Here is a 25,076-nt window from a genome sequence, read left to right on the forward strand (position 1 = left end):
ATTCTGCCTTTTTTTTTATTTTTATCTCAAAGTCTTTAATCTTGTTGTGATATAACATTTATCCGGATCTCTTTATCCGGGTGGAAATTAACAATGTACCGTATCATTCTGGATCCGTCATTGTTCCGAATGTTATTATCGTTATGGATCAGGAAGTGGTCACAGCAGACAACTCGAAAAGGTATTTTCGTGAAATTATACTTTTTAGGCTTTTAAATATACAGTAAAAATAGCCAGTCATGTAGTTGATAAACACATAAAATAGATTTTTATTCTAAATGACTTTTGTATATACCCAATGCTCCACAAAAGACGTAAATAAACCGGTGAATAACTTACGCAACAATTTCTAAAAATAACTCATCAAAACAAAAGTGACTTATATCCGGTTAACCGATATTGCAAGTACTTACCAAAGTCAGTGTAAATATGTGGAACCAGATTAACGTCACTGTGACCCAGTGACCAGTGGGTCATAATATGTTTGTCCACAACTCTCATCAGTAAGAACAGTATAAAATGGTATAATGGTACACTTTTTGAGATCTTTATTTGATGCTGCATATCATGTTACAGGACTTCTGTAAGTTTTTTAATAAGTAAATGATAAAATATAAACTCTGTAGGTAGATTTGTCACACTGACCTACTGTACAATTTCTTTACTTGGATACAAGATAAGCTATTACTTAAAAAAGTAAACCCTCCTTTCATTGATTTGATGTTTGTAAAAAAAATAGCATGTGTATATATTAGTTTTGAGTTTATTGTTATCATCACATACATGTAAGAAGTACTTATTACAATAGAAAAAAGGACTATTTATTGTAGCAATGTGTATGATCTACTTTTAGGACACATAATAATTTTCCGTACTAACTGCTCAAACCTGTTCAAAAGTCCTTTGGTATAAAACTTTCATAATAGCTGTCTTACATGTACATGTAGCTCCTGTACACGCATAACATGGAAATTGTTTGGTCTGCATGATGGTGAGTTGTGCTACGGGACATGTATATAGTAAGCATAAATTTAGCCTAGCCTGTCATAGGGGAGGGAGTAAAGTTTACCCTTATTGGTCAGTAAATATACTCATCATAGATACCAGGATTAAATTTTGTATTAATGCCAGACTCGCATTTCGTCTACAAAAGACTCATCAGTGACGCTCGAATCAGTATGTACATCCTTAAGTTGGTTTTCGTTCTCTATAAACTTTAGTTTGCCTAAACCAAATGTTATAAAACTTATGAACACATGTTTATTGCCACAAAACATGTAGAATGAAATTCAAAACAGTGTAGCTGTGGCTATTGATTGACACATTAAAATCATCCATTGACTGGGACAATTTACGTGAACGTTTGTCTGTAACGACCACTGTTCACGACGTACCTATGATAGACATTTAAACTGTGGGGTCACCAAAGGTTTCTTAACGCCTTTAATTATAAAATAATTCGAAAAATTAATCAGGAATAACCTTTGTGTTTTGATTTATATAATTGATATAAATCAAAATATCGTGTTATTTCTGATTAATTTTTCGAATTACTTTATTTAGGTGTTGAGAACCTTTGGTGACCCCATAGTTTAAGTGTCTTTAAAAAGTACATAGTGAGCATTGGTCGTTACATACAAACGTTCACCTAAATTGTCCCAGTCAATGGATGATTTTAATGTGTCAATCAATGGCCACAGCTACACTGTTTTGAATTTCATTCTATCAAGAATGAATTTTGGTGGGTCACTTTAACAGTTCTAGAGTTATGCCCCTTATTCAAAATATCAGTTATGCTTCAGTTTACATGCCAGTGAAATCCTACAATGTTTCATGATGTAACATAAATAGGATTTCATGCAGGTATGTAAATCCAGACCTGGTATTGGTCTTGTTCAGTTGTTAATGTACATTTATTTCCCATGCATGAGGAAGATATGAAGATTCGTTTACCCAAGAATATTCATATTTATAGAGGGCTTTGCCCGAGGGAAATGTGATTTTCGAGGGTGAGCACATCTTCATAATTCTTGAAGCCAAGGGAAACGAATGTTTTATTCCACTGCTTATATGCTGAACAGAGAATATTAGCTTGCATACAATTACATTTTTATGCCCCAATTACAATTTTATTATGCATTATGTTTTCTGGTCTGTGCGTGCGTCTGTCCCGTTCAGGTTAAAGTTTTTGATTAAGTTGAAGTCCATTCAACTTGAAACTTAGTACATGTGTTCATTATGATATGATCTTTCTAATTTTAATGACAAATAAGAGATTTTCCCCCCATTATCATGGTCCACTGAACTTAGAAAATGATAGTGAGGATGGGGCATCCGTGTACTAGGAACACATTTTTGTTTTCCTTAATTCACTTGTTTTTGTAACGAAACATGACATACACATTAATAAACAGGACAGATCAAAAGTTAATTTTAAGTCTTTTTGTTTTAATGTCTAAATTTGAACATGATAATGATTTTTGATATCGCTATTTTAAAATTATGATTTCAAATCGTTATGTACATTAACTGCTCCAATCTTCGCATGATGTAGTCCCCAACATTTCAGAGGGGAATATGATCCTCAGAGGGAAATATTATACATTTATTTCCAGTTCCTGAGGAAGATATGAAGATTTGTTCACCCAAGAATATTCATATCTCTCGAAGCTAAGGGAAATGAATGTTTTATTCCACCTATGCTTCGTTTCCTTACTGAATTTATATACAATTGTTTTCTTATCTGCTTATTTAAATAGCTATATAAATATAGCATAAACATTGATCAACAGTATAGTCTTTTTATTTTAACGCTGGAATAAATTTAAACATGGTAATGACTTATCTAACGCTATTTTGATAAAACCACCTTCAAAACGGTATGCACATTAACTGCACATAACGTCATACTACGAGGTCCCAATCTACAGAGGGAAATATGATTACAGAGGGGAATATGAAGTTTTGTTCGACATTACATGTGATATTTTCAACCAATCAAATGTTGATTTCACCATCTAAATCAACATGCAGTGGAATAAAGAGGTTTGTTCAATGACACGTGGTATAGTCTCAACCAATCAAATATTGTATAAACTATCAATATGCATAAACAGTGGAATAATACTTAATTATTAAGTTAGAACAGATAATCATAATTTAAGTGTGCATGTACAAAATGGAATGCATGTTCTTACAAAACCTTTAAACAGACTTATTAAGAAGGGATATAGTTACGATACTGTTGTCAGGTCATTAAAGATTGCATATTTTGGCTTTAATATTGATTCACTTATAGGGTCTATGCATCGAAACTAAACGCATTTATTTAAAAAAATCAGTTATTGGCATGACATGGGTTATGTTCTTCTCATATATTTTATGATAGTATGATACTTAACCCCTAACTGGAGGGATTGTGCCTGATATATATATATTCATATGATGAATACATAATCTTTCAATCAGTTTAATTGAGGTCCCGAGCTGGCATGTCAGTTAACTGCTAGTACCGTAGTCTGTTGTTATTTATGTATTATTGTCATTTTATTTATTTTCTTTTGTTACATCTTTTGACTTCGGACTCTGACTTCTCTTGAACTGAATTTTAATGTGTGTATTGTTATGCGTTCACTCTTCTACATTGGCTAGAGGTATAGGGGGAGGGTTGAGATCTCATAAACATGTTTAACCCCGCCACAATTTTGCGCCTGTCCCAAGTCAGGAGCCTGTGGCCTTTGTTAGTCTTGTATGATTTCTAATTTTAGTTTCTTGTGTATAATTCGGAGTTTAGTATGACGTCCATTATTACTGTACTAGTAATCATATTTTTAGGGGCCAGCTGAAGGACACCTACGGGTGCGGGAATTCCTGCTACATTGAAGACCCATGGGTGGCCTTCGGCTGTTGTCTGCTCTATGGTCGGGTTGTTGTCGCTTAGACACATTCCCCATTTCCTTTCTCAATTTTATTATCACATCTGTCCACAATCCACATCATATGATCTAAAAAGGCATATCTACTATGTCAACATGGTCAACTGAATAAATCAAATAACTTTTTTTTTGTAATATCTGATTCACCTCAGCCCTGTGTAAATATGATCTTTATGGAATCAAAATCAGACAAGTTTAATAATAAAATTAATTTTTCAAAACAGGTTTGGTCATGAATAGAAGATGAAAAATATTCAAACAAAAACAAGTAAAACTAAATTACGGAGTGGTTTAAGTGCATCAGACACAGTGCTGGAGGTCATATGTCAACAGTCTAAACCTCAAATGTTACTGGGGAGTAGAAATGTATGCACTTACATGTAGGTCTTCTTCCCACTGACTGTAAATCTATTCTGCAACCCATGAATCAACATGTATTCTTCTGGATGTCTATAAGTCATCCAAGTGGCCTGTTGCAATGTGAAATTTCTGTCCCTATCCTACTCCTAATACCTACCAGTATTGTATTATTGCTATTGAATGTTCTCGTTCTGAACATGTTTGAAATAGTTGCCTCTGGTCATTAAGCAAACAATCATCAATCAATCAACAGCCTTGATTTGAATCCTTCTGTATGAGGGAACTATATATACTCTTGCAAAAATGCAGTTGAGTATGTATCTCATCATGTGTTCATGTACATCATGTTCATTGTCAAACTGAATTTAAAAACATAGAATATATACTAGTATATTAAAACATTTTCATGAGCTATACAACAGTGAATATTATCTAAGATATATTGTTGAGTTGTTACAACTTACATCTAAAGCTTACTGGTAAGCAAAATTTAGAAAATGAGAATATAGGGGGGCCAAAAAACAGGCCTTGTCCTTTGTATATACAAATAAAATTGAGGATGGAAATGGAGAATGAGTCAAAGAGACAACAACCAGACCAAAGAGAAGACAATAGCCCAAGGCCACCAATGGGTCTTCAATGCAGCTGGATGTACATGTATGAACAGTAACACTTTTTGAGCTCACTTGGTGTCCATCGTCGCCGTCCGTCTGGTGTAAACTATTTTAATCATCTTCTCCTCTGAAACTACTGAACCAATTCCAACCAAACTTAAGCTGAATGATACTTAGGGTATGACTATCTAGAATAAAGCTGGTGTTTTATATTCTGTTTCGTCAAAAAACATGGCCACCATGGCTAAAAATATAACATAGGGGTAAATGCAGTTTTTGGCTAATACAAATGTATCTCAAAAACCAAAGCAGTTAGAGCAAATCTGACATGGGGTTAAAGTGTTCATAAGATAACGTTCTATCAGCCCTGAAATTTTCAGATGAATCTAATAACCCATTGTTGGGTTGCTGCCACTAAATTAGTAGTTTTAAGGAAATTTTGCAGTTTTTGGTTATTATCTTGAATAGTATTAATGATAGATATAAACTGTAAACAGCAAATATGTTTAGCAAAGTAAGATCTACAAATAAGTTTATATGATCAAAATTGTCAATTGACCCCTTAAAGAGTTATTGCCCTTTAACATGTTTAAGGACAATTTTACACAATTTGTTTATCATGTTTTCTAACTTTAAAAAATCTTCTTTTCTGAAACCACTAAACCAATTCCAACCAAACTTAAGTTGAATGTTCCTTAGGGTGTCTAGAATAAAGTGTGTGTGTTATTTTCTGTTCCGTAAAAACATGGCCTCCATGGCTTAAAATAGAACATAAGGGTAAAAATGCAGTTTTTGGCTTATATTTCAAAAACCAAAACAGTTGGAGCAAATCTGACATGGTTTATAACTGCATTTTCAAACACTGCGACTTATTACTATACATTAAACAAAACAAACAAAAACTACGATGAAATTGGATGCTTAAACTCTTAAAGGAAAGATAAATGCCAAAAAATCAAGGTGAGTGCGTGATTTAGGCTCTTGAGAGCCTCTTGTTTAGTAGAAAAGTGCTAATAAATTAATGAATATTTCATTTTATTGTTTCAGATTTAGCTGGATGTCCCCAAGTACTTGGATTACTTGGGTTCCATCCTCAATGATGCATTTAGCACAAGCAGAAACCCAACTCCTCAACAGTATGTACTAAATAAAAGTTATAAGTATTTATAAGTTATTAATGCATCTTGTACATGTAATAATGACAACTGAACAGAGTGGAAGATCTCAAATAAAATCAAAATTTTCTCAAGGTCATGAAACTATGGACATATTAAAAAAAAGATTTGGTATGATTGCCAATGAGACAACTCCCCATAAGAGATCAAATGAAACATGAATTAAAAACTATAGATCACTGTATGGCCTTCTATTATGAGCAAAACTTATTCCCCATAGTCAGCTATAAAAGGCTGTGAAATGTAAAATATACATACATGTATGTATTCATAATTGTTGATAACCAATGTCATGACTTCCTGTCATTCATGTCTAATCTTATGTACATCTATGTTCATGTTTGTATGTTAAAAAAAATGTTTTGTTGGTCATGCTAATATTTTTAGTAAAAAAATCTTCATAAACATTTACAGTCTGCACTGTTAGCCACTAGTCAGATGCCCCAGACTAGTTAATATTTATTTCGGACTAGTGAAATTTTTCAAAATTTTATATAGTCATATACATGATATGGGGACAAGTTTTGATATTTAGTGTCCAGACTAGTAGATAAAAAGCTTTTGTCACAGACTGATTTATAGGTAAAAACATACCATGAGTTTGACTACTGGATGCATGCCATTTTTTTTTACCTTGTCCACTGGCCATATCAATCCAAAGACTTTAACATTTATATTTGCTGCTTTTCTGAAAACAAGGCAAAGCATGCATCATTTGAACATACAAACATTATCACACAACAGCCTGTACATGTATCATTAACATATTCATGATATATTTGTCAAGGACATGTGTGTAATATTTGCAACTGAACCTTTAGTATAGATATATCAGTCAATCCTTACATTTACCTCATCAGTAAGAATATTATCGTTTCGATTCATACATTTTTCAAATACAGCTCAAGAATATTCCACATGTACAATGCAGATCATACCTTTTCTTTAAAAACTACTATGGTGTAATACTTTTTTCTTAGTTTTTCAACACGATTTGTTGTAAAGAAATTACAAATACATTTGTACATCTACATGTATTACAGAACGTATTTTCAGGATCTACTTTTCATCATTTTTATATTAAAATATGAAATTATATTGTTTGTTGTAATGCTAACTTACTCATTTGAATATTTTTCTACTTGAATTACACAATAGTTTATACTACATGTTTGTACATGTATTTAACTTATTATATTTCAGAATTCATAAAATTGGCATTTGATACAAAGTATGTGTATCTTCCTTCCAAACAACATAGATTATGGACTATGACAGTGAATAAGGACCATAAAAATATGCCATTAGTGATGGTCCATGGCATGGGGGGAGGAATAGGATTATGGTCACGAAATATAGACGAACTTGCAAACAATAGACCCTTATATGCATTTGACTTGCTTGGGTTTGGTCGGAGTTCTAGACCAACATTCAGTTACACACCAGAACAAGCTGAAGACGAATTTGTCGAATCGTTAGAAGAATGGAGAAAACAAATGAAACTTGATAAATTTGTGTTACTAGGACATAGCCTTGGAGCTTATGTGTCTTCATCTTATGCCTTGAAATATCCAGAAAGAGTAAAACATTTAGTGCTAGCAGATCCATGGGGATTCCCAGACAAACCACCGGACTCTGCAAATCGGATTCCTACATGGATTAGAGTTATTGGTGCTATCATTTCTCCATTCAATCCACTTGCAGCTCTTAGAGTTGCTGGGCCTTGGGGTTAGTATAATCTGTACAAGAAATAAAGGAATTGAATACTTTTAATAAAAAGATAAGCATGGAAATACCTTGTACAAATGTATTAAGAAGAAAAAAATTATGAAAATTATTATAAATAATAAAAATGTGAACACATGAAGGCTAACACTGGTTTATACTTTTTTTTTCATCTTAAACATAAGTGTACGAACATGATGATAGTAAGTTCTTAATTGTTGGTAAAAATAAAACAATTTGAATGTGGTATATCATGTATATTGAACATACAGATTAAACACAGGATGACGGATTTGAATTGAAGTCAAGGCAGAAATTAATGTTTAAAATGAGCACACATGGTTATAGGTCAGTTCAGGATGAACTGACAGACATGGCCTCTCACAATGCAAACACATTTCTATTTATTTGTAACAACACAATGAATTTTCTGTCACTAATTATAATTGCCAGGAAAATCATACAAAAAATATATACATTTATTCATGGTATTGATCAGTGATAGAAAGTAACATCAAAAACAAAATGCTCAAGATAGCATGATTCTCAGTCACAACATCCTTGTAAATGCTAATAAAAGATACCTCAAACAATCATTGTCATATCAAATGTCAAAAATAGTACATTTCAATAATGCATTATAAATTCTTAAATGGCCCGCCCATTCAAGTATATTACAGGTTTCCTTTTTATTCATATCAGTGAGATCGATATCCAATAGTATGTTACATTGAATGACCTGTTCAATTAAAAATTTCAAGTAAAAATGTTGATCTAATTCAAGAATTTTCTTTAAAAAGAACAATTGAATGTTGCAGGACCAGTACTGGTAAAGAAATTTCGACCTGACTTACAAAGAAAGTTTGGTGAATCCGAAGAGGATGATACTATCTTTGATTACATCTACCATTGTAATGCACAGACCCCAAGGTATACTAAAAAACTATATCAATATTGATTGTTGAGTTGTGGTCAGATTGGCTACTTATAATAAATCGTACAAGTGTTTGTTAAAAAAACATGATCAAGTGCAATGTACAAAAGGCAGACAAAATGCACAACAAAATATTAATTTGCAATATTTATGAACTGATCATGTAAAAAATCAGTTATACCGATATTCATAATACTATATATTACGGATTACAAATGTGTCGAGGTTTCTGATTGGATAACAACACAGAGATGTCAGTATATATTCAGGAAACTGCCGGGGTATATACGACGCTTTTATCCCCAATTGGAACCTCAAAAACGTCATCATAACACCGGTTACTATGTGACGTAGTCATAAGCTATCAGACTGTCAGAGGTTCACAGAGGGAAAATAATGACGTGCTTCAGTCAATAATACATTTTTGATACAAAATCACGCAATTAACACTTTTAATACTTTAATTTGATGTGAAAAGTGTTATTATAAATTATTACATACACGATAAAATTATGTTCACAGCAAATTAGAAAATCCTTCACGTATGCCGAACATATCAGGTTGGGCTTTTCAATATATATGTGTTGTTTACAAATACCTGCACTGGAAAATAACATTAAGTCAGGGGTAATCCGTAATATATGTGTAATTCAGGTCTCAGAAAGGGTATATACTGTGACATTCCCGGCTTAGGGCTTATATCCCCTTCGCCTTCGGCTCAGGGGATATAAACTCTAAGCCGGGAATGTCACAGTATATACCCTGTCTGAGACCTGAATAACATATAATATCATGATATATGGTTAAATCTTGTCTAAAACTTATTTGACATGAAATTTCACATTATGAGTCGTAATTTTCCCCCGGTTCAATCATTTGTCCATAAAAAATGTATTTTGACTCTTGATAAGTAGTAAAAATGGTTTAGTTGAAATTTCTATTGTCTGAAACCAAATTTCTTGTTCAAAGGTTAACGAAAGCATTTAAATTATGTAAGTTATCTAATACAAATATACATGTATATCAAAATATGATCTCAGGAATTTAAATGTATTGCAAGTTTATCTGACAATACACCTATAAATTATAGGCTATAACTAAATTCCCTGTCATTGACCACTATATATTGATTCATGATGATCTTTATCAAGGAGTGTTTACTTAAGATTATCTTTGATCCTGTGATCACCATAACAGATTATAAACAATACACAGATCCTGAAAAAGTATTTAAAAGTTTTCTAAACAGTTAACTGAAGTCAAACATTAATGAGCTTAAGGGTTATCTGCATTCATTCATTTTGTAGGCACTTATTTTGTGGATTAAGGAAAATTTTAAAATTGTTTGTATGCACATTGAACGACAAATATATGTGACGTATAAAATATTCTGACGTCAGACACACAAATCAATGAATGTGTATGTAGATAGATGTTTTTGTGTTCTGTTAAATTGTTCCTTTTAAAATTGTTATACGATGATGACTGATGTACCTATATTTTGACTATTTTATTTATTGTGTCTGTTTAGTTAACGCATCAATGTAAATATAACGGAATTTTATGAGACTGTCATCAAAGTGAGAGGGTTAGCGCTATAAAACCAGGTTTAATCCACCATTTTCTACATTTGAAAATGACAGTACCAAGTCAGGAATATGACAGTTCTTGTCCATTCGTTTTTGATGCGTTTTGTTATTTGATTTTGCCATGTGATTATGGACTTTCCGAATTGATTTTCCTGTAAGTTCAGTATTTTTGTGATTTTACTTTTTATAGTTTCATTAAAAAAAAATTTCTTACAAAAGTCTACAATCAAACCTATAGGAAATTTGTACTTTATTAAGAATAAGAATTAATGGTTCTTTTGCCTCAAAAAATTTGATATATTATAAAAAAAATAATAAATCTATTGTAAGTGATCTACTCAATCATTGTCTTTAATTTTTGAATTCTTTGCCAAAAATATATTGAAATGAAAAGAAAATGGAAAGAAAGCTGAATTTTTCTCAAATCTCTGATAAACAAGAATGGACAACTTTTTCAACTTTAAATCATGCTAACTTAACTTCCCCAAAGGGTAATTGGTTAATTTAAAGTCAAAAAAGTTTTTCTCTTAAGTCAATGAGTACAGAACATGCAGAATGAAATACATGTAGAATGTTTATGTTACCAAATATAACTTTATCATAATAATACAGATCCATATCAGATTTGAATGTCTTTCACCTACCCATATTCAGCTGAACCCAAGTCTTTTCATTTGGTTTGTCTAATTACAGTTTTGGTTTGAGTCATACTACGGGTATCTCGAAAAATATCTTTGATGAAAACAACAGTCTACAAAATACAACATCGAAAAACTTGAGATTGCACATTACAAACCTAACTAAGAATGGTAAAAAGTGGTAACAAAATAAGGGAAAAAGGAAGATGTGGTATGATTGCCGTGACTCGATTGAGACAATTCTCCACCAGCGGCAGAATGACATAGAAGTTCAAAACTGTAGGTCACTGTAATGCCTTCAATAATGAGCAAAGTTCATTAACAAACATACATACTATATATATATATATATATAATAGATTAAGATTGAATTTTAAAATAAACCCAGATTTAATTTTGTATTATTGGTCAGTCAGGGGTACTACTTGTACAAGTAATTTTTATTTACTTGAAGAAGTAAAAAAAAATATACTTATATAAGTAAATTTGTAGGATACTTAAATACAAGTGAATTTTATTTACTTGTTTAGGTAAAAAACTAATTGACGTGGTTATGTCCCTTAGACATTCAGATTTTTTTTACTTATATAAGTCATCTTATCTTCATTTCTTTTAAAAATTCTTAGGATTTCTTTGCTCTAATAGAATTTTTATTTTTCTGCCCATTGCAGATGTCTTTACTAATCATTTAAGTGTAATTTCATGGACAATGAAAATCCCATTTGTCTGTTATCTACAGAACACTGGTCATTGACAAGCCCCAAAGGAGAAAATTTTGAAAGCTTTGCACAAATACTTTTAAAGATCTTTGCCCCATCTGTCTAGTTTCTTTGTTTAATTAATGAGATGAAACATTGAACTCTATTAAAAAATTATGAGCTTACCTGGGAAAAATCATTAAAGGCATGATTTTATATCTCAAAACTTAAAAGAATTTTGGTGGGATTGTAAAAACAATTTACTTGTATAAGTAAATTTTTGAGAAAATTAAGTGGAGATTATTCAAACATTTTAAATTACTTATCATGCTTATATAAGTATTTTTTTTTTTTACTTCTTCAAGTAAATAAAAATTACTTGTACAAGTAGTACCCCTGACTGTTAGTAGTAGTTCTCAGTTGCCATGGTTTGTCAAAAGAAAGGAGTTCGATCATGGGTTTCATAATGCATTATTATCATCGAACATTGAAATTTAAAGGAAGCATATATCATAGAAGGGACAAATTTTCATTTTTAGAGTAAAGGTTATACCAATTGCTATTTAGTTACCAATTTGTCAGCCATCTTCTATGCTGAGTTTGAGAGTACATGTACACACAACTTTAGTGCAGTGAGTTGAACATTTGTTCTATCCTGTTCATTCATGTGTCAAGCAATTTATTGATAATATGTTCTTAAAGCCATACACGCTACAAAATAATTTGGCAAACAATGTAAACATTAAAAACCTCTGTTTGAAAGGATTTTTTTCAAGGGTGTGGGGTTCAGGTTACATACATTCAGACAATATTTAATTTAATCCCCTTATGAAGAAAATTGTTGAATGATGCTCGGATAAATTACACTCATCAGTAAAAATTAAAAAAAAGTTAATTCCATACTAGATACAATATGTACCCATCTCTCAAGAGAAAAAAAACCAAGAACAACAAGTAAATAACTTTGATGTCTTTATATTCAGCACTGATTTTTTTAAATATACAACATGTACAAATTATTTATTTGTTTTACAGTGGTGAGTCTGCATTCAAAACCATGAATACTTCATTTGGTTGGGCAAAGAGACCAATGATGCACAGAATAGGAGATATCAAAGATGATTTACCAGTAACCTTCATTTATGGTTCAAGGTCATGGGTAGACAGTAATACTGGATTTCATGCTAAATATCTACGCCATGAGAGTTATGTAGATGTACAGGTAAATTGGTAGCCATTATAAGATGTGAACCGGAGGCAAATTTAAGGAGGCAGGAGCTTCCAGTACTTTTTTGTCTGAAAATTTTGGTTGATTATATAGGAAATTACTGAAGTAGACTGGAGCAGGCCCCCTCTTAGGCAGTCAGTGTGCCCTAACTCATGAAAAATTATGGATCCGCCACTGTGAACAGTATAGAAGTTTTATTGTTTTGAGTTTCTACTCAACCCTTTATTAAACCATAGAAATATATACAATTGTGAATTGGCTAAGTTTTTTTTCTAAGATATATGTAATGCTAAAGGTCATGGAGGTTAGTAGATTTTAAAAAGAATTTGTTATATGTCTAACAAATCTTTCGGACAAGAAGTTTTGTTTAATTTATTCATCTCATTTTAAGTGCATACTACACTGTAGTAAATTTGAATAAGTATTAGCAGACAAAAATTTTATAATTTCTCTGACCGCAATTATTAAATTCCTATAATTTCACTACATTGTATTTGTGAATCATATTTCTGTCATTAAATTTGCTATTTGATCTCAAGGTCAATGAAGGTTCTTGTTATGGTGTGTGCATGAGTCTTGAATGCTATGTTTTCTGTTTCAATGTGTCATTTCATGAACCCATGCATTGACAGTACTTCTACATATATACTAGTACATGTAGTATAAAAGGAATTTGAGTTGTACATTTGTTTCATTTGAATATTATCTTCTGTTTAACTTTATTGTTATAATTGTATTTTAACATTCCATTCATGGAAGACCCACACAGGCTTTCGGACATGTAACTATGGCAACTGTTTGATTTCAGGTTGTGCGAGGTGCTGGACATCATGTATATGCCGACAGACCTGAACCTTTTAACTTCCTAGTCCAAAGAATCTGTGATGCTGCTGATAAAGACGATGTCCCTCCTATTCGTACAAGTCGTACTTCAATAAACTTAACCAAAGAACAGTCCAGCCCAGACATTACATTAGATGCTGTCAATAGTCAGTTATGATGATAAATTGTTTTAGATATTTAATTTATTTAGATTTAAACATGCACAACAATGCAAAATTAGAGTTACCGTTATTGATGTCTATGGTAATTATTATACTACACTCAGGACTTTAAAAGTTGTTAGTATTTATAGAATAAATAATGGAAGAATTGAAATAGAGAAAAATATTAAACGAGTGACCAAAAAACACATTAATTCACGTATAAATGTGTTAATTATCAGTGTTGTTCCATCACGAGTTGAATATTTTTTTATATTTGAGTTCTTTGATTGGTTATTCTTTTTATTAAATTGGCAAATGACTTTTTTTTATGAAATTGATGTACAAAATGCATAAGCAATTTGTTTTCATCCGACGTTACCGACAACGCCTTTTGTTGCATTTTAAATTATCCATTTTTATATAACTGGGAAATCAATATAATTAATTGCAACCAATGTAATAGTTACATTTATCTCAATTTTCAATTTTGGCATTTCAATGAATATTTTTATACTGAATCTATACTGACTCACCTCAAATATGAAGATGAAAAATTGTTTTTATTTTTTACTAAATTAGTCTTAAAGTAAATATTAAAGATTGCATTAAAACTTATTTTAGCTGATCAGAATGAGATCACTACTGTTCAGTGGTTGATCCACTAGGGTACACATTTCTGAAGGCCCTCATGGGGTTTTTGATTATGTGATTACTTGGCCGTTTTTTTAATGATTATTTGATTATTAAGCCAAATATTTCATGATTATTTGATTACCTAGGACTGTATTTTTAGTTTATGATTATTTGATTACTAAAGATAAGCAAATATTTAATGATTATGTGATTATATTGGCAAAAAAATGGTGATTATGTGATAACTAGGACCCCCCCATGAGGGGCCTCATATTTCTGACATTTTGGTTGATGAGATACCTAGTTTAAACCTTCCTGTAAGGCAGTGATGTAAAGACTTTAAGTTGTTGAGTAGGTGTAACTGTAATAAAGAACTTAGTTTAGTTAATCAACTCTTTAACAATGGATTTTCACATCCATCCAAGCCAAATTCAATTTCAACCAGGGACAGGGATTTGTTTTGTGATGTGTGTCTGATAATTAAGTGACAGATTGTAGATATTATTTATGTTTTGCCAATATATTAATAGTGTTCACCATTCAATACTGTATGTGATACCATTAATCATTTTCATCATTTTCATCTCATGCACTACAGAATATGTGTATTACCCATTTCTGCCTCTTGATTTACTTATGTTGATATATATGCTGACAATTGTGATTTGTAAAGTGTGTACACATTTTTTTTATTCTTTGGTTTGTAAAAGTATAAAGTTCAATAGATTTTATATATTGTTGATACTTTTATTTTTGTGGGTCCAAATTTTGTGGATTAGGAAAACATGTATTTTCATGGATATTTGCAATGTATTTCCTAGTTTTAATTCTCCATACAATCTTAAGCCTACAGGAAATTAGGATTTCCTTTAACACTGAAATTAATGGTAAACCTTAATCCATGTAATGCACAAGATTTGTAACCCCACAAACAATACTAAATCAATAGTTATCAAATACATGTATATATTTGCACTTCACAATTGAGTAATATGAAACCAAGCTTACCGAATAAAAAACCTTTCACAATTGCTTCTGTTATTAGAAGTGTAATATGATATATATGCAAAATGTCTACATTATTTTATTTACGAGCACATTGTTATTTTTATGTTATTTTATGGACATTTTCATCACGAAAATAACTGTTATTAGGACAATGCTTGGTCTTGTGTTTTAGCATTTAAGATAGAAAATGTAGGTACAGTCATACATGTATATTGAATAATTACATGTACTATTCAAGCTCTTAAAATGGAATGATTCAGAAAAGAAATAATCCTTTATAGTTTCGATGCATTGCATGGTTCATGTCAAAAGACTTGAAATCATCTCATTGATTTAATATTTAAGAATATATTGTTTTTACTGAAAACTGATATAGATTATTCCCTTTATTACATTTGAAGTTACTATAAGCATCCACTCCCCTGAACCAAGACCCAATAGAATAAGCTTTAGCAAAAAATGCTGCTTTTCAGCTTTATTTTCATTTGAAAAAATTTGATAATTAGTATTAAAAACACGATCATCATTGTAGTAAAATAGACCAAAGGCTGATAAGATTCATTCTTAATACAATTTGATTAAATGTCATATTTTCCTGTAATTGTTATACATTTCACACACATGTATCCATTATATCATGTAGTTTGTTGTTATATGCATCTATGATTCATTCATTAATATTTCAACCATGACCATGATGACAAAGATATTTTATGATGAATAAAAATGTTGAAGATATAATTTCTTATTTATTATTTCAATAACTCTGTGGAGAAGGCTTACATAGGCTATGCCTGTTGCCCAATCCAATTCAATTTATTTGAATAAAATATTGTTTAAACTGAAGTCTGCCATACAACCTTTTTTGAAGGCTCAAATATTGTAATGATGGACTTTCGTGCTAGTCTCAAATTGGTTGGAACTAAAGATTTAGTTTATTCAAGGATTTTTATACGACACAAAAAAAAATTGCGTCGTAGAATGGTATGATGTTGTCGTTGTCTGCATACGCATTTTGTTTCCGGACAATAACTTTAGTTTTAGAGAATGGATCTGTATAAATTTTTTTACCAGAATGTTCAATACCACTAAAGATAGGTTTGGATTGATTTTGGGGGTTGTGGTCCCAATAGTTTAGGAATTAGGGGCCTAAAAAGGTCCCAAATAAGCATTTTTCTTGGTTTTCGTACAATAACTTAAGTATAAGTAAATAGAAATCTATGAAATTTAAACACAAGATTAATGACCCCAATAGGAAGGTTAGGATTGATTTTTGGAGTTTTGGTTTGAACAGTTCAGGAATAAGGGGCCAAAACTTGAGGGTCCAAAATTAAACTTTGTTTGATTTCATCAAAAATTGAATTTTTTTGGGTTCCTTGATATGCTGAATCTAACTGTGTATTTAGAATCTTAATATCTGGTCCCGTTTTCAAATTGGTCTACATAAATTTAAGGGTCCAAAATTAAATTTAGATTGATTTTTTTTTATTATGAGCGCAGTTTTCAAGTTAGTCCAAATCGAGGTAAAAAATTAAACTTTGTTTGATTTCAACAAAAATTGAATATATATGGGGTTCTTTGATATTCTGAATCTAACCATATGTATTTAAATTTTTGATATTTGGACCCAGTTCATAATCAAATTGGTCAGCATTGAGGTCTAAAGGGTTAAATTGAACTTTATTAGATTTCTTCAAAAATTGAATTCTTGGGGTTCTTTGATATGCTGAATGTAACCATGTTCTTTGATTTTGGATATTGGACCATAATAGGTAAATGTCCAATTTAAAAGTTTTTAAGTTTAAGTTCTTAAACCACATTAATTCTGTGTCAGAAACCTATGTTGTGTCAACTATTTAATCACAATCCAAATTTAGAGCTGTACCAAGCTTGAATGTTGAGTCCATACTTGCCTCAACTGTTCAGTGTTCGACTTCTGCGGTCGTATAAACCTGTGCCCTGCGGAGCACCTGGTTACAGTTTGTCTTACTATACAAATCTTTGGTTTTTCACATCTCTGATCGGAAAAGAAAATAGTGATGCCACATCAGTTTTTAATTTGATTTGAGAAATATTTGATATTATATTTTATTTTAAAGTTCCAACATATAGACACTTATAACTCAGTATTGCATAAAGGAGTTACTTTTTTTATCTTGTTTATAGCCATAACTTCGTGAGTACAAAAGCTCACGAATGATTGATTGAACTTTGCATATGGCTATTACTACAGTGTACCATCATGTTTCTTTTCAATTCTTGGGAAAAAATAAGGTATCTTCATTTTACAGGATAAAAAATAAACCTATACAAAAAAAAACACATTAAACAAATAAAATTCTTTATTCTACATTTGCTATAGGCTAATAGGCTAAGGGAAATGTTGAGATCTTACATGTTAAACCCTGCTGCATTTTTGTTCCTGTCCCAAGTCAGGAGCCTGTGGCCTTTGCTAGTCTTGTATGTTTTTATTTAAGAATTGAATGCTTCTTTTTGTAACTTCATTGGGGTGTAAAAGCGTCTACCGAAGTACATTTTGAATGAAGTGCGGAAGCGCTTCATACTAAAAATGTGCGCACGGTCAACGCTTTTAAAACCCTTTGAAGTTACAAATAGAAGCATTCAATACTTATAATTACATTTTTTTAGCAATGATCATGAAAACACGAATTTTATTATTGTTTTATTTAATTCACCTGTGCACTTTATTGTGGATCCACGTGTTATCATGAATGAAAAGTTTAATTGAGCAATGCAATTGCTTATGAAATAACACGTGATGTGCAGTTAGCCAATCAGAATAAAGTATCATAATGAAACATACATCTAATGTAATTATTATTATTTTAGTTCATTTATATGTTTTGGAGTTTAGTTTGACTTTCATTTTCACTGAACAAGTACACATTTTAATCTAGGGGTGAGCTAAGGAACACCTCTAGGTTCGGGATTTTCTCACTGCGTTGAAGACCCATTGGCAGCCGTCGGTTGTTATCAACTCTTTGATCTGGTTTTTGTCTCTTAGACATATTCCCAATTTCCATACTCAATTTTATCTTTTATTTCCAAGATTGTTTACCTCAGGCGTTTCATTCACAAATCATATTTTGTAAACAAGAATCTATTTCTTATAATTTGATTATAGCCATTTTCCCACATCAATAATTTCTTATCCCTATTAAATGACTGTAATATCAGCCGCTGGACACAGAGGTGCCTAATCATATTGAAAACGTGCGAATGCATTGAAGAATTAATACATTGCAATACTTCTAAACCGTGAAGTAATTAGAAAGTCAGTCGATTCTTTACGGAATAAGAATGTATTGAAGATATATATATAAAGATGAGGGGAAATTTGTGTGTTGCTAGGAATAAATGTTGCACGAATAAATGAATGGGCCAAGGTCTGTCTTTTTAAAATCACTGATACATGCAGATCGAGTTACACTACCAGACATGTAAGGAGCGTTGAATGTTTAATAAATTTCGACTCGCATCCAAGTCTAAAACCTAAGCACATAGGAAATATTTTTCACTAGAAAATGGCATTTTATTTGCCCTTTGGTTTTGTAAATCGAAGTCGTGATTTGACTGTTTCAAACTGAAACTACGTAAGCATGTTAGGAAAGCAGAACTATACAACACTTAAAGAGTCATAAGGTGATATATGCAACATTATAAGAATATCACAAGCACTTTTCTCTGAAAAAAAATCATTTAGGGATTATTTTTTTTCTGAGATAAGTGCCTGAGACGAATATCTACGGCAACAGAGTGACGCAAGAGTCTCATTGGCAATCATACCACATCTTCTTTTTTTCATATATATATTTACGTCCCCCATTAACGTTAAAATCTTGAATTCCCAGTGAAGACATTATGATTTTTTCCGTGATACACAATTACAATTGATCTATACAAAGTTTACAAAAATGATACAACAAAGTGCAAATCTGAACTTTATCTTTTTATAAATGCATTTTGAATGTACCCTTGTATTTGCCGCCGCTTATTACATAAGGGTTTTATTGAGGTGCTTTTAGTTCGCAAAGAAATGTGTGAAGTTTTTGTATAAATAGAGATGCATTTACTCAACTCTGACACATGGTTCACCAATATCACACGAAAAATAAAAACTCAATGATATATATAGAATAATCCATGGCGAAGTCCGTATCATATATGTCGTAAAGTGGCGTAGCTTGCATGTATGCTCAGATGCTCAAGCATCCACATCATTTTAACAGGAAAAAAATTATAAATAAAGATATGTTCGCAACAGTTAAACTCGGAGGTATCCGTATGTAACAAGGATTAGGATATGAGGATAACATCCAATTATTTCCGATGAAGTATGCGTGGTCTTTTATTAAGGATAATTTAGTTCATGTAATAAAACAAGATGGATAAATCGCAGGAAAGTGTTCTCGATTTGTTTTCGTAAAAAGATTACGTCGTCGGCTACGGCAAGTGCCAGTGCAGAGGACGATGCACAGATCCTCGGACATGTTTCATCTGAAATTGAGCCTAGCGGAGCTATGGCTTCTACAACTGACTAACAACATAACTGACAACTAAACCACCATATCCTGATATCGTTTCCGGTGACACGAAAGACGACGTGAAAAAAAACTAATCTATAATAGAGTGTGATCATTCCTAGGCTTATCAGTAAATTCCAGTTTCTATCTAGGTCCACATTATAATTTTATTTTCAATAAAAGAACAAAGTTCATATGTCCCCTGCATTGCACATATTTTATGTAACCAAGGAACAAGGGCAATAACTAATAAAAAATAATGTTTTTCCTTTTCCTTTTATTTTTAATGGAGAAATAAAAGCTTCAGAGAAAATGCAATGGGATTTCCGTTATAATTTATATTTCAACTTGAAGGTCAAAGCTTAGGACTTATTTTCGAAATTGTCATTGCTGATGATATAAAAATCTGGCAAGAATTGTGCACATGAGAGTGCAAACAAGACCGGATGGACGGACACTAGGAATTTCGATGATGTGACTGTCCCCTGCGACGCGTTAATGGGATCACTTCAGTTCCTTAGCCTGGGGTCCTGGCTAATCTTGTCAGCCCCTTACGACGCGCAGCTAGATTGGGCCGGATCCCAGGCTATTCAGTTCCTATATTCCGAAGTACCGCTGTGATGGGGCCGTTTTTTTAGAAATGCTAGGAAAGGGGATCACTTCAGTTCTATTATACAGAAGTGCCGCTGTGATGGGACCGTTTATGAGATGTCAAATATAAGATTGATGGGAAACTTTTACATCAAATAAATAAATTATGAATTACATTAAATTTCGAGAATTTTGAGAAAACATTAAAATTTTGTTTGAAATATAATTATATGAATTGATGGGTATTTTTAAAATAACAAAAATCTAACCAGTGTCTGATTTTAGGGGAGTAGAGTGGGGTGCTCATTTTCGCCATATCTTTCCATGTTTTCCACAGTTTATGTTCAGGTCTATATGTTTTTGAAGTATACTGATAATTCTATATAAAGATAACTTCAAATGCAAAATATTCTTAAGCTTGAAAACGTGTTTGTTTGAAAATAATCATCTGAAAAGTTAGATTAAAGGGTGTTTGAAATTGCCTGATGTTTTGTCAATGGGGGACACATATTCGCCGTTTTTATACATCTATTTAAACCCAAATAACTGCAGCTTTAAACAATATTTTTCAAATCAATTTCATTATAGATGGCAATAACAGACATTTTAAAGGTGTACAGAACTGAAATTTAGGGCAATCAGTCAAAGATTTACTAAGAAATACTCCTTTGAAATCGTATTATTCATTCAAAAAATTGGCCGAAAATCGTTATCCGTTTTTCGGTCCTTTGCGGTAAGTGCCGGAATTTTGTCGTAGTTTAAAATAAAATCATATTTGTTATAAAAATCTTAGTTACCGGCATATTTCTTCCATTTCAGCCATCTTTTGAAGTATTTACAACTCAAAATTATAAAACGGCGAAATTGTGTCCCCGGCGAATATGCGCACCCCACTCTACATGTGCTTACAGGAACAATGTCTGAAAAAAAATATAATTTTCTGCATAAAATGGTCCAAAACAAATTTCGCCCCGCTCCGCTCGGCGAAGTCATCCACATCATTTCAACCCTGGCTACGCCACTGTCGTGTCATCCCGAGACACCAATATCAGCCCAAGGGTCTTTAGGCTATTTATCACATATTCAAAACTACTGTATTTACTACTAAACATATGATAAACTTCAATATCAAAGAATAATTGCAAGCAATATATACTTCAATATCAAAGAATAATTGCAAGCAATATATAGTTCAATATCAAAGAATAATTGCAAGCAATATATATTTATGTATTACTAAAAAGTTATTAAACCAGGGTTTTCGATATCACAAACTAGTCAAAACGTTTACTAAATTTTATCATCGGAACAATGAAATAATTCGTAAATATAACTCAACATGAAGACATCTTATACGTTCAGGTATTTCACATCCAATCTTTTTGTAATATTCTTTACAAAGCACAAACATGTTAGTATTCACCTCAAAAGCTAACAAAACCTCATCTTCGCCCCAAGGGTCCATTTTAGGTCCCCTTTTGTTTGTCTTATTCATAAATGACATGACTGTAGAAGCCACTCATTCAGCCATTGAAATGTATGCTGATGATACAACACTTCACACATATGGAACAGATAGAAAGGAAATTAAATTACGATGCCAACACCATAAATAATTGGTGTCTGAACAAAAGGATGGTTATAAATCCCTTAAAAACTATTTCTATGTTGATTGGAACAAATAAGAAACGGACTTTGCTAGGAAATGATATGAATATATGTATACAAGATAGCCCAATCACACCCGTTGAAATACAGAAATTAGAATTAAGAAGTGTTTTCGATATAAGTAGTAGAAAGCTGTTTTATAATGCTTATATTCTGCCCATTTTTGATTTTTGTTGCTTAATATGGGGAAATTGCTATGAGGATGGATATAAAAAAATCTTAAAATGTAGAAAAGAGCTGCAAAGATTATACTTGATGCACCAATACTAACACCTAGTATCATATCATAAACTTATTCTTGTTCATAAAATTCTAAACGATAAAGCACCTGATTACTTAAAGGAACTCTGTTGTCCAATTGTTACCCTGCATAGTAGAAATCTAAGGTCATCTGCAAATAATAATTTAGCTGTTATACGACCGAAAACAAATTCAATGAAGAAATCATTTGCATATAGCTCATCTATACTTTGGAATAAACTACCCAATGAAATAAAATGTTGTGAAAACCTGTTCACTTTTAAACAAAAAAGTGTTGATTTCTTGACTATAAATGATTTATAACAACTTACTCAAATATTCTAATGATTTGTATGTAATGTATATATATATATGAATTTATATTTCTCTTGTTCTACAGACAGTTTATAGTTAGTATGAATAGTGCATTTACATTATATGTTAGAAACTGTAAGCTTTGTATATTAATTTTTGTACTGTTTGTTCTTTGTGAGGGCCCCAAGGTAGATTAACGAAAGCTAATTGAGTCACCCTCTTTAAATAAAGTCATTACTTACTTACTTACCTACTTCGCTAGCCAAGGGTTACGATCCACTCCGAAGAGAACGGGAGTCTATCGTAACCCTGCTTGGCTAGCGAAGATGACAAAAACTTTAAACAGGAATATAGTTACAATACTGTTGTCAGGTCATTAAAGATTGCATATTTTGGCTTTAATATTGATTCAATTATAGGGTCTTTGCATCGGAATTAAACACATTTATTCTAAAACCAGTTGTTGGCATGCATGACACGGGTTATGATCTTCTCATATATTTCATGATGGTATAACACTATACCCCTAACAGGAGGGATTGTGCCTGATATTCATATGATGAAGACATAATCTTTCAATCAGTTTAATTGAGGTCTGGAGCTGGCATGTCAGTAACTGCTGGTAGTCTGTTGTTATTTATGTATTATTGTCATTTTGTTTATTTTCTTTTGTTTCATATTCTGACATCGGACTCGGACTTCTTTTAAACTGAGTTTTACTGTGCGTATTGCTGTGCGTTTGTTTTTCTACATTGGCTAGAGGTATAAAGCGGGGGGGGGGGGGGGGGTGTTGAGATCTCAAAAAACATGTTTAACCCCGCCGCAATTTTGCGCCTGTCCCAAGTCAGGAGCCTCTGACCTTTGTTAGTCTGGTATGATTTTTAATTTTAGTTTCTTGCGTATAATGCAGAGTTTAGTATGACGTCCATTATCACTGAACTAGTATGCATATCTGTTAAGGGGCCAGCTGAAGGACACCTCCGGGTGCGGGAGTTTCTCGCTACATTGAAGACCCATTGGTGGCCTTTGGTTGTTGTCTGCTCTATGGTCGGGTTTTTGTCCCTTTGACACATTCCCCATTTCCATTCTCTATTTAAGAATATAGCTTCAAATGAACAGCACAATTATACGAATAGTTTACACACATAAATCTGACACAATTGTTTTAAATATCTCTGGTTATACTTAATATTCAATTAAATCGTTTTTCCCGGCTTTGCGGCTGTGTTGTTTGATCTTTAAGCCCCATTCGATTCATACTTCACTGTCCACCAGGGACCACTAAAATATTGAAATTGAAGTACATGTATTAAACTTTACTTCTCAAGAAGAGAAGAAAAAATGAAAGAAAATCTTTTACCTTATATTTCTCTGTACGGAAGTTTTCTTACGAGGTTAATTTCTTTATCTTAAGAAAATATAAGCTGTATATATAATAGTGTGTGGCAGAGTTCCTTGTTATATACTTGTACCATTATTCGACAGAAACTCACGCTTATCATGCCAAGAAATCCTCGCTAAAAATTCCGGTCGACCCCCTACGGCAGTCATTAGTAACTAAAGATTTGATTTCATTGAAGAAATTAATTTATGACCTTCATGTACGCGTCGCTTAGAACACAGCCATATACCAAATGGTCAATATTAATCATCCATGTAATTTGCTCTATGGGGTGTTTGCAGAATTTCAACGGAGGCAATTTCTTGGCATGAAAATAACATCCCAAATTACAATTTTTAAGTTATTACCAAATTGTCATGAATTACGGATGCCGATAATCTAAGCATGGGACGGCCGATAGTGGTCACGGGCAAGGGAGTTTTGTCACAATTTTTTGGTTAAAAGGAACATAGTCGTAATAATCTGGATAACAGGACCTTTAATTTGTTCATATAATTTAAGAAGTAGGGTTTTGTCAGCATGTGTCTTTAGACTCTACGGATATAGATAAATTTTGAATTTTCTGTTAAATTCCCTCTTATATTTCATATTTCCTGCAGCAATACCACAAACCTTACAGGAATATATATTCTTGAGCAATGTCCTGAAAATAAATTTATTTACATTTTGACAGTACCTGAATTTAGTTATAAATGGAAGAATCATATACTTATATATTTATTACCAACTGAAAGTCTATATAAACTATAGGTATACACATCTCTTGGACTGAATTTTAATGGGCGTATTGTTA

The 25,076-nt window shown here is 32.1% G+C and overlaps 1 protein-coding gene across 7 annotated transcripts; it reads left to right on the plus strand.

Moving 5' to 3' along the window:
• The first annotated feature begins 100 nt into the window (after positions 1-100).
• Positions 101-16,261, plus strand: LOC139523403 ((Lyso)-N-acylphosphatidylethanolamine lipase-like). Of its 7 annotated transcripts, none has more exons than XR_011664604.1 (8): positions 101-583; positions 5,957-6,045; positions 7,288-7,812; positions 8,628-8,739; positions 12,704-12,890; positions 13,705-14,021; positions 14,346-14,531; positions 14,631-16,261. XR_011664604.1 is itself a non-coding variant. In XM_071317429.1 (6 exons), exons 1-6 carry the CDS (start codon positions 144-146, stop codon positions 13,894-13,896), a joined length of 1,143 nt encoding a protein of 380 aa, XP_071173530.1. In that variant the 5' UTR covers positions 108-143; the 3' UTR covers positions 13,897-16,261. The 7 variants fall into 7 exon arrangements, 2 of the variants coding, with proteins under 2 accessions (XP_071173530.1, XP_071173529.1); XR_011664606.1 differs by having other exon boundaries at positions 104-181; XR_011664605.1 differs by having other exon boundaries at positions 108-181; positions 13,705-14,548; positions 14,779-16,261.
• Positions 16,262-25,076: the final 8,815 nt, after the last annotated feature.

The sequence above is a fragment of the Mytilus edulis genome, chromosome 5 (assembly GCF_963676685.1).
Source record: "Mytilus edulis chromosome 5, xbMytEdul2.2, whole genome shotgun sequence".
NCBI lineage: Eukaryota > Metazoa > Mollusca > Bivalvia > Mytilida > Mytilidae > Mytilus > Mytilus edulis.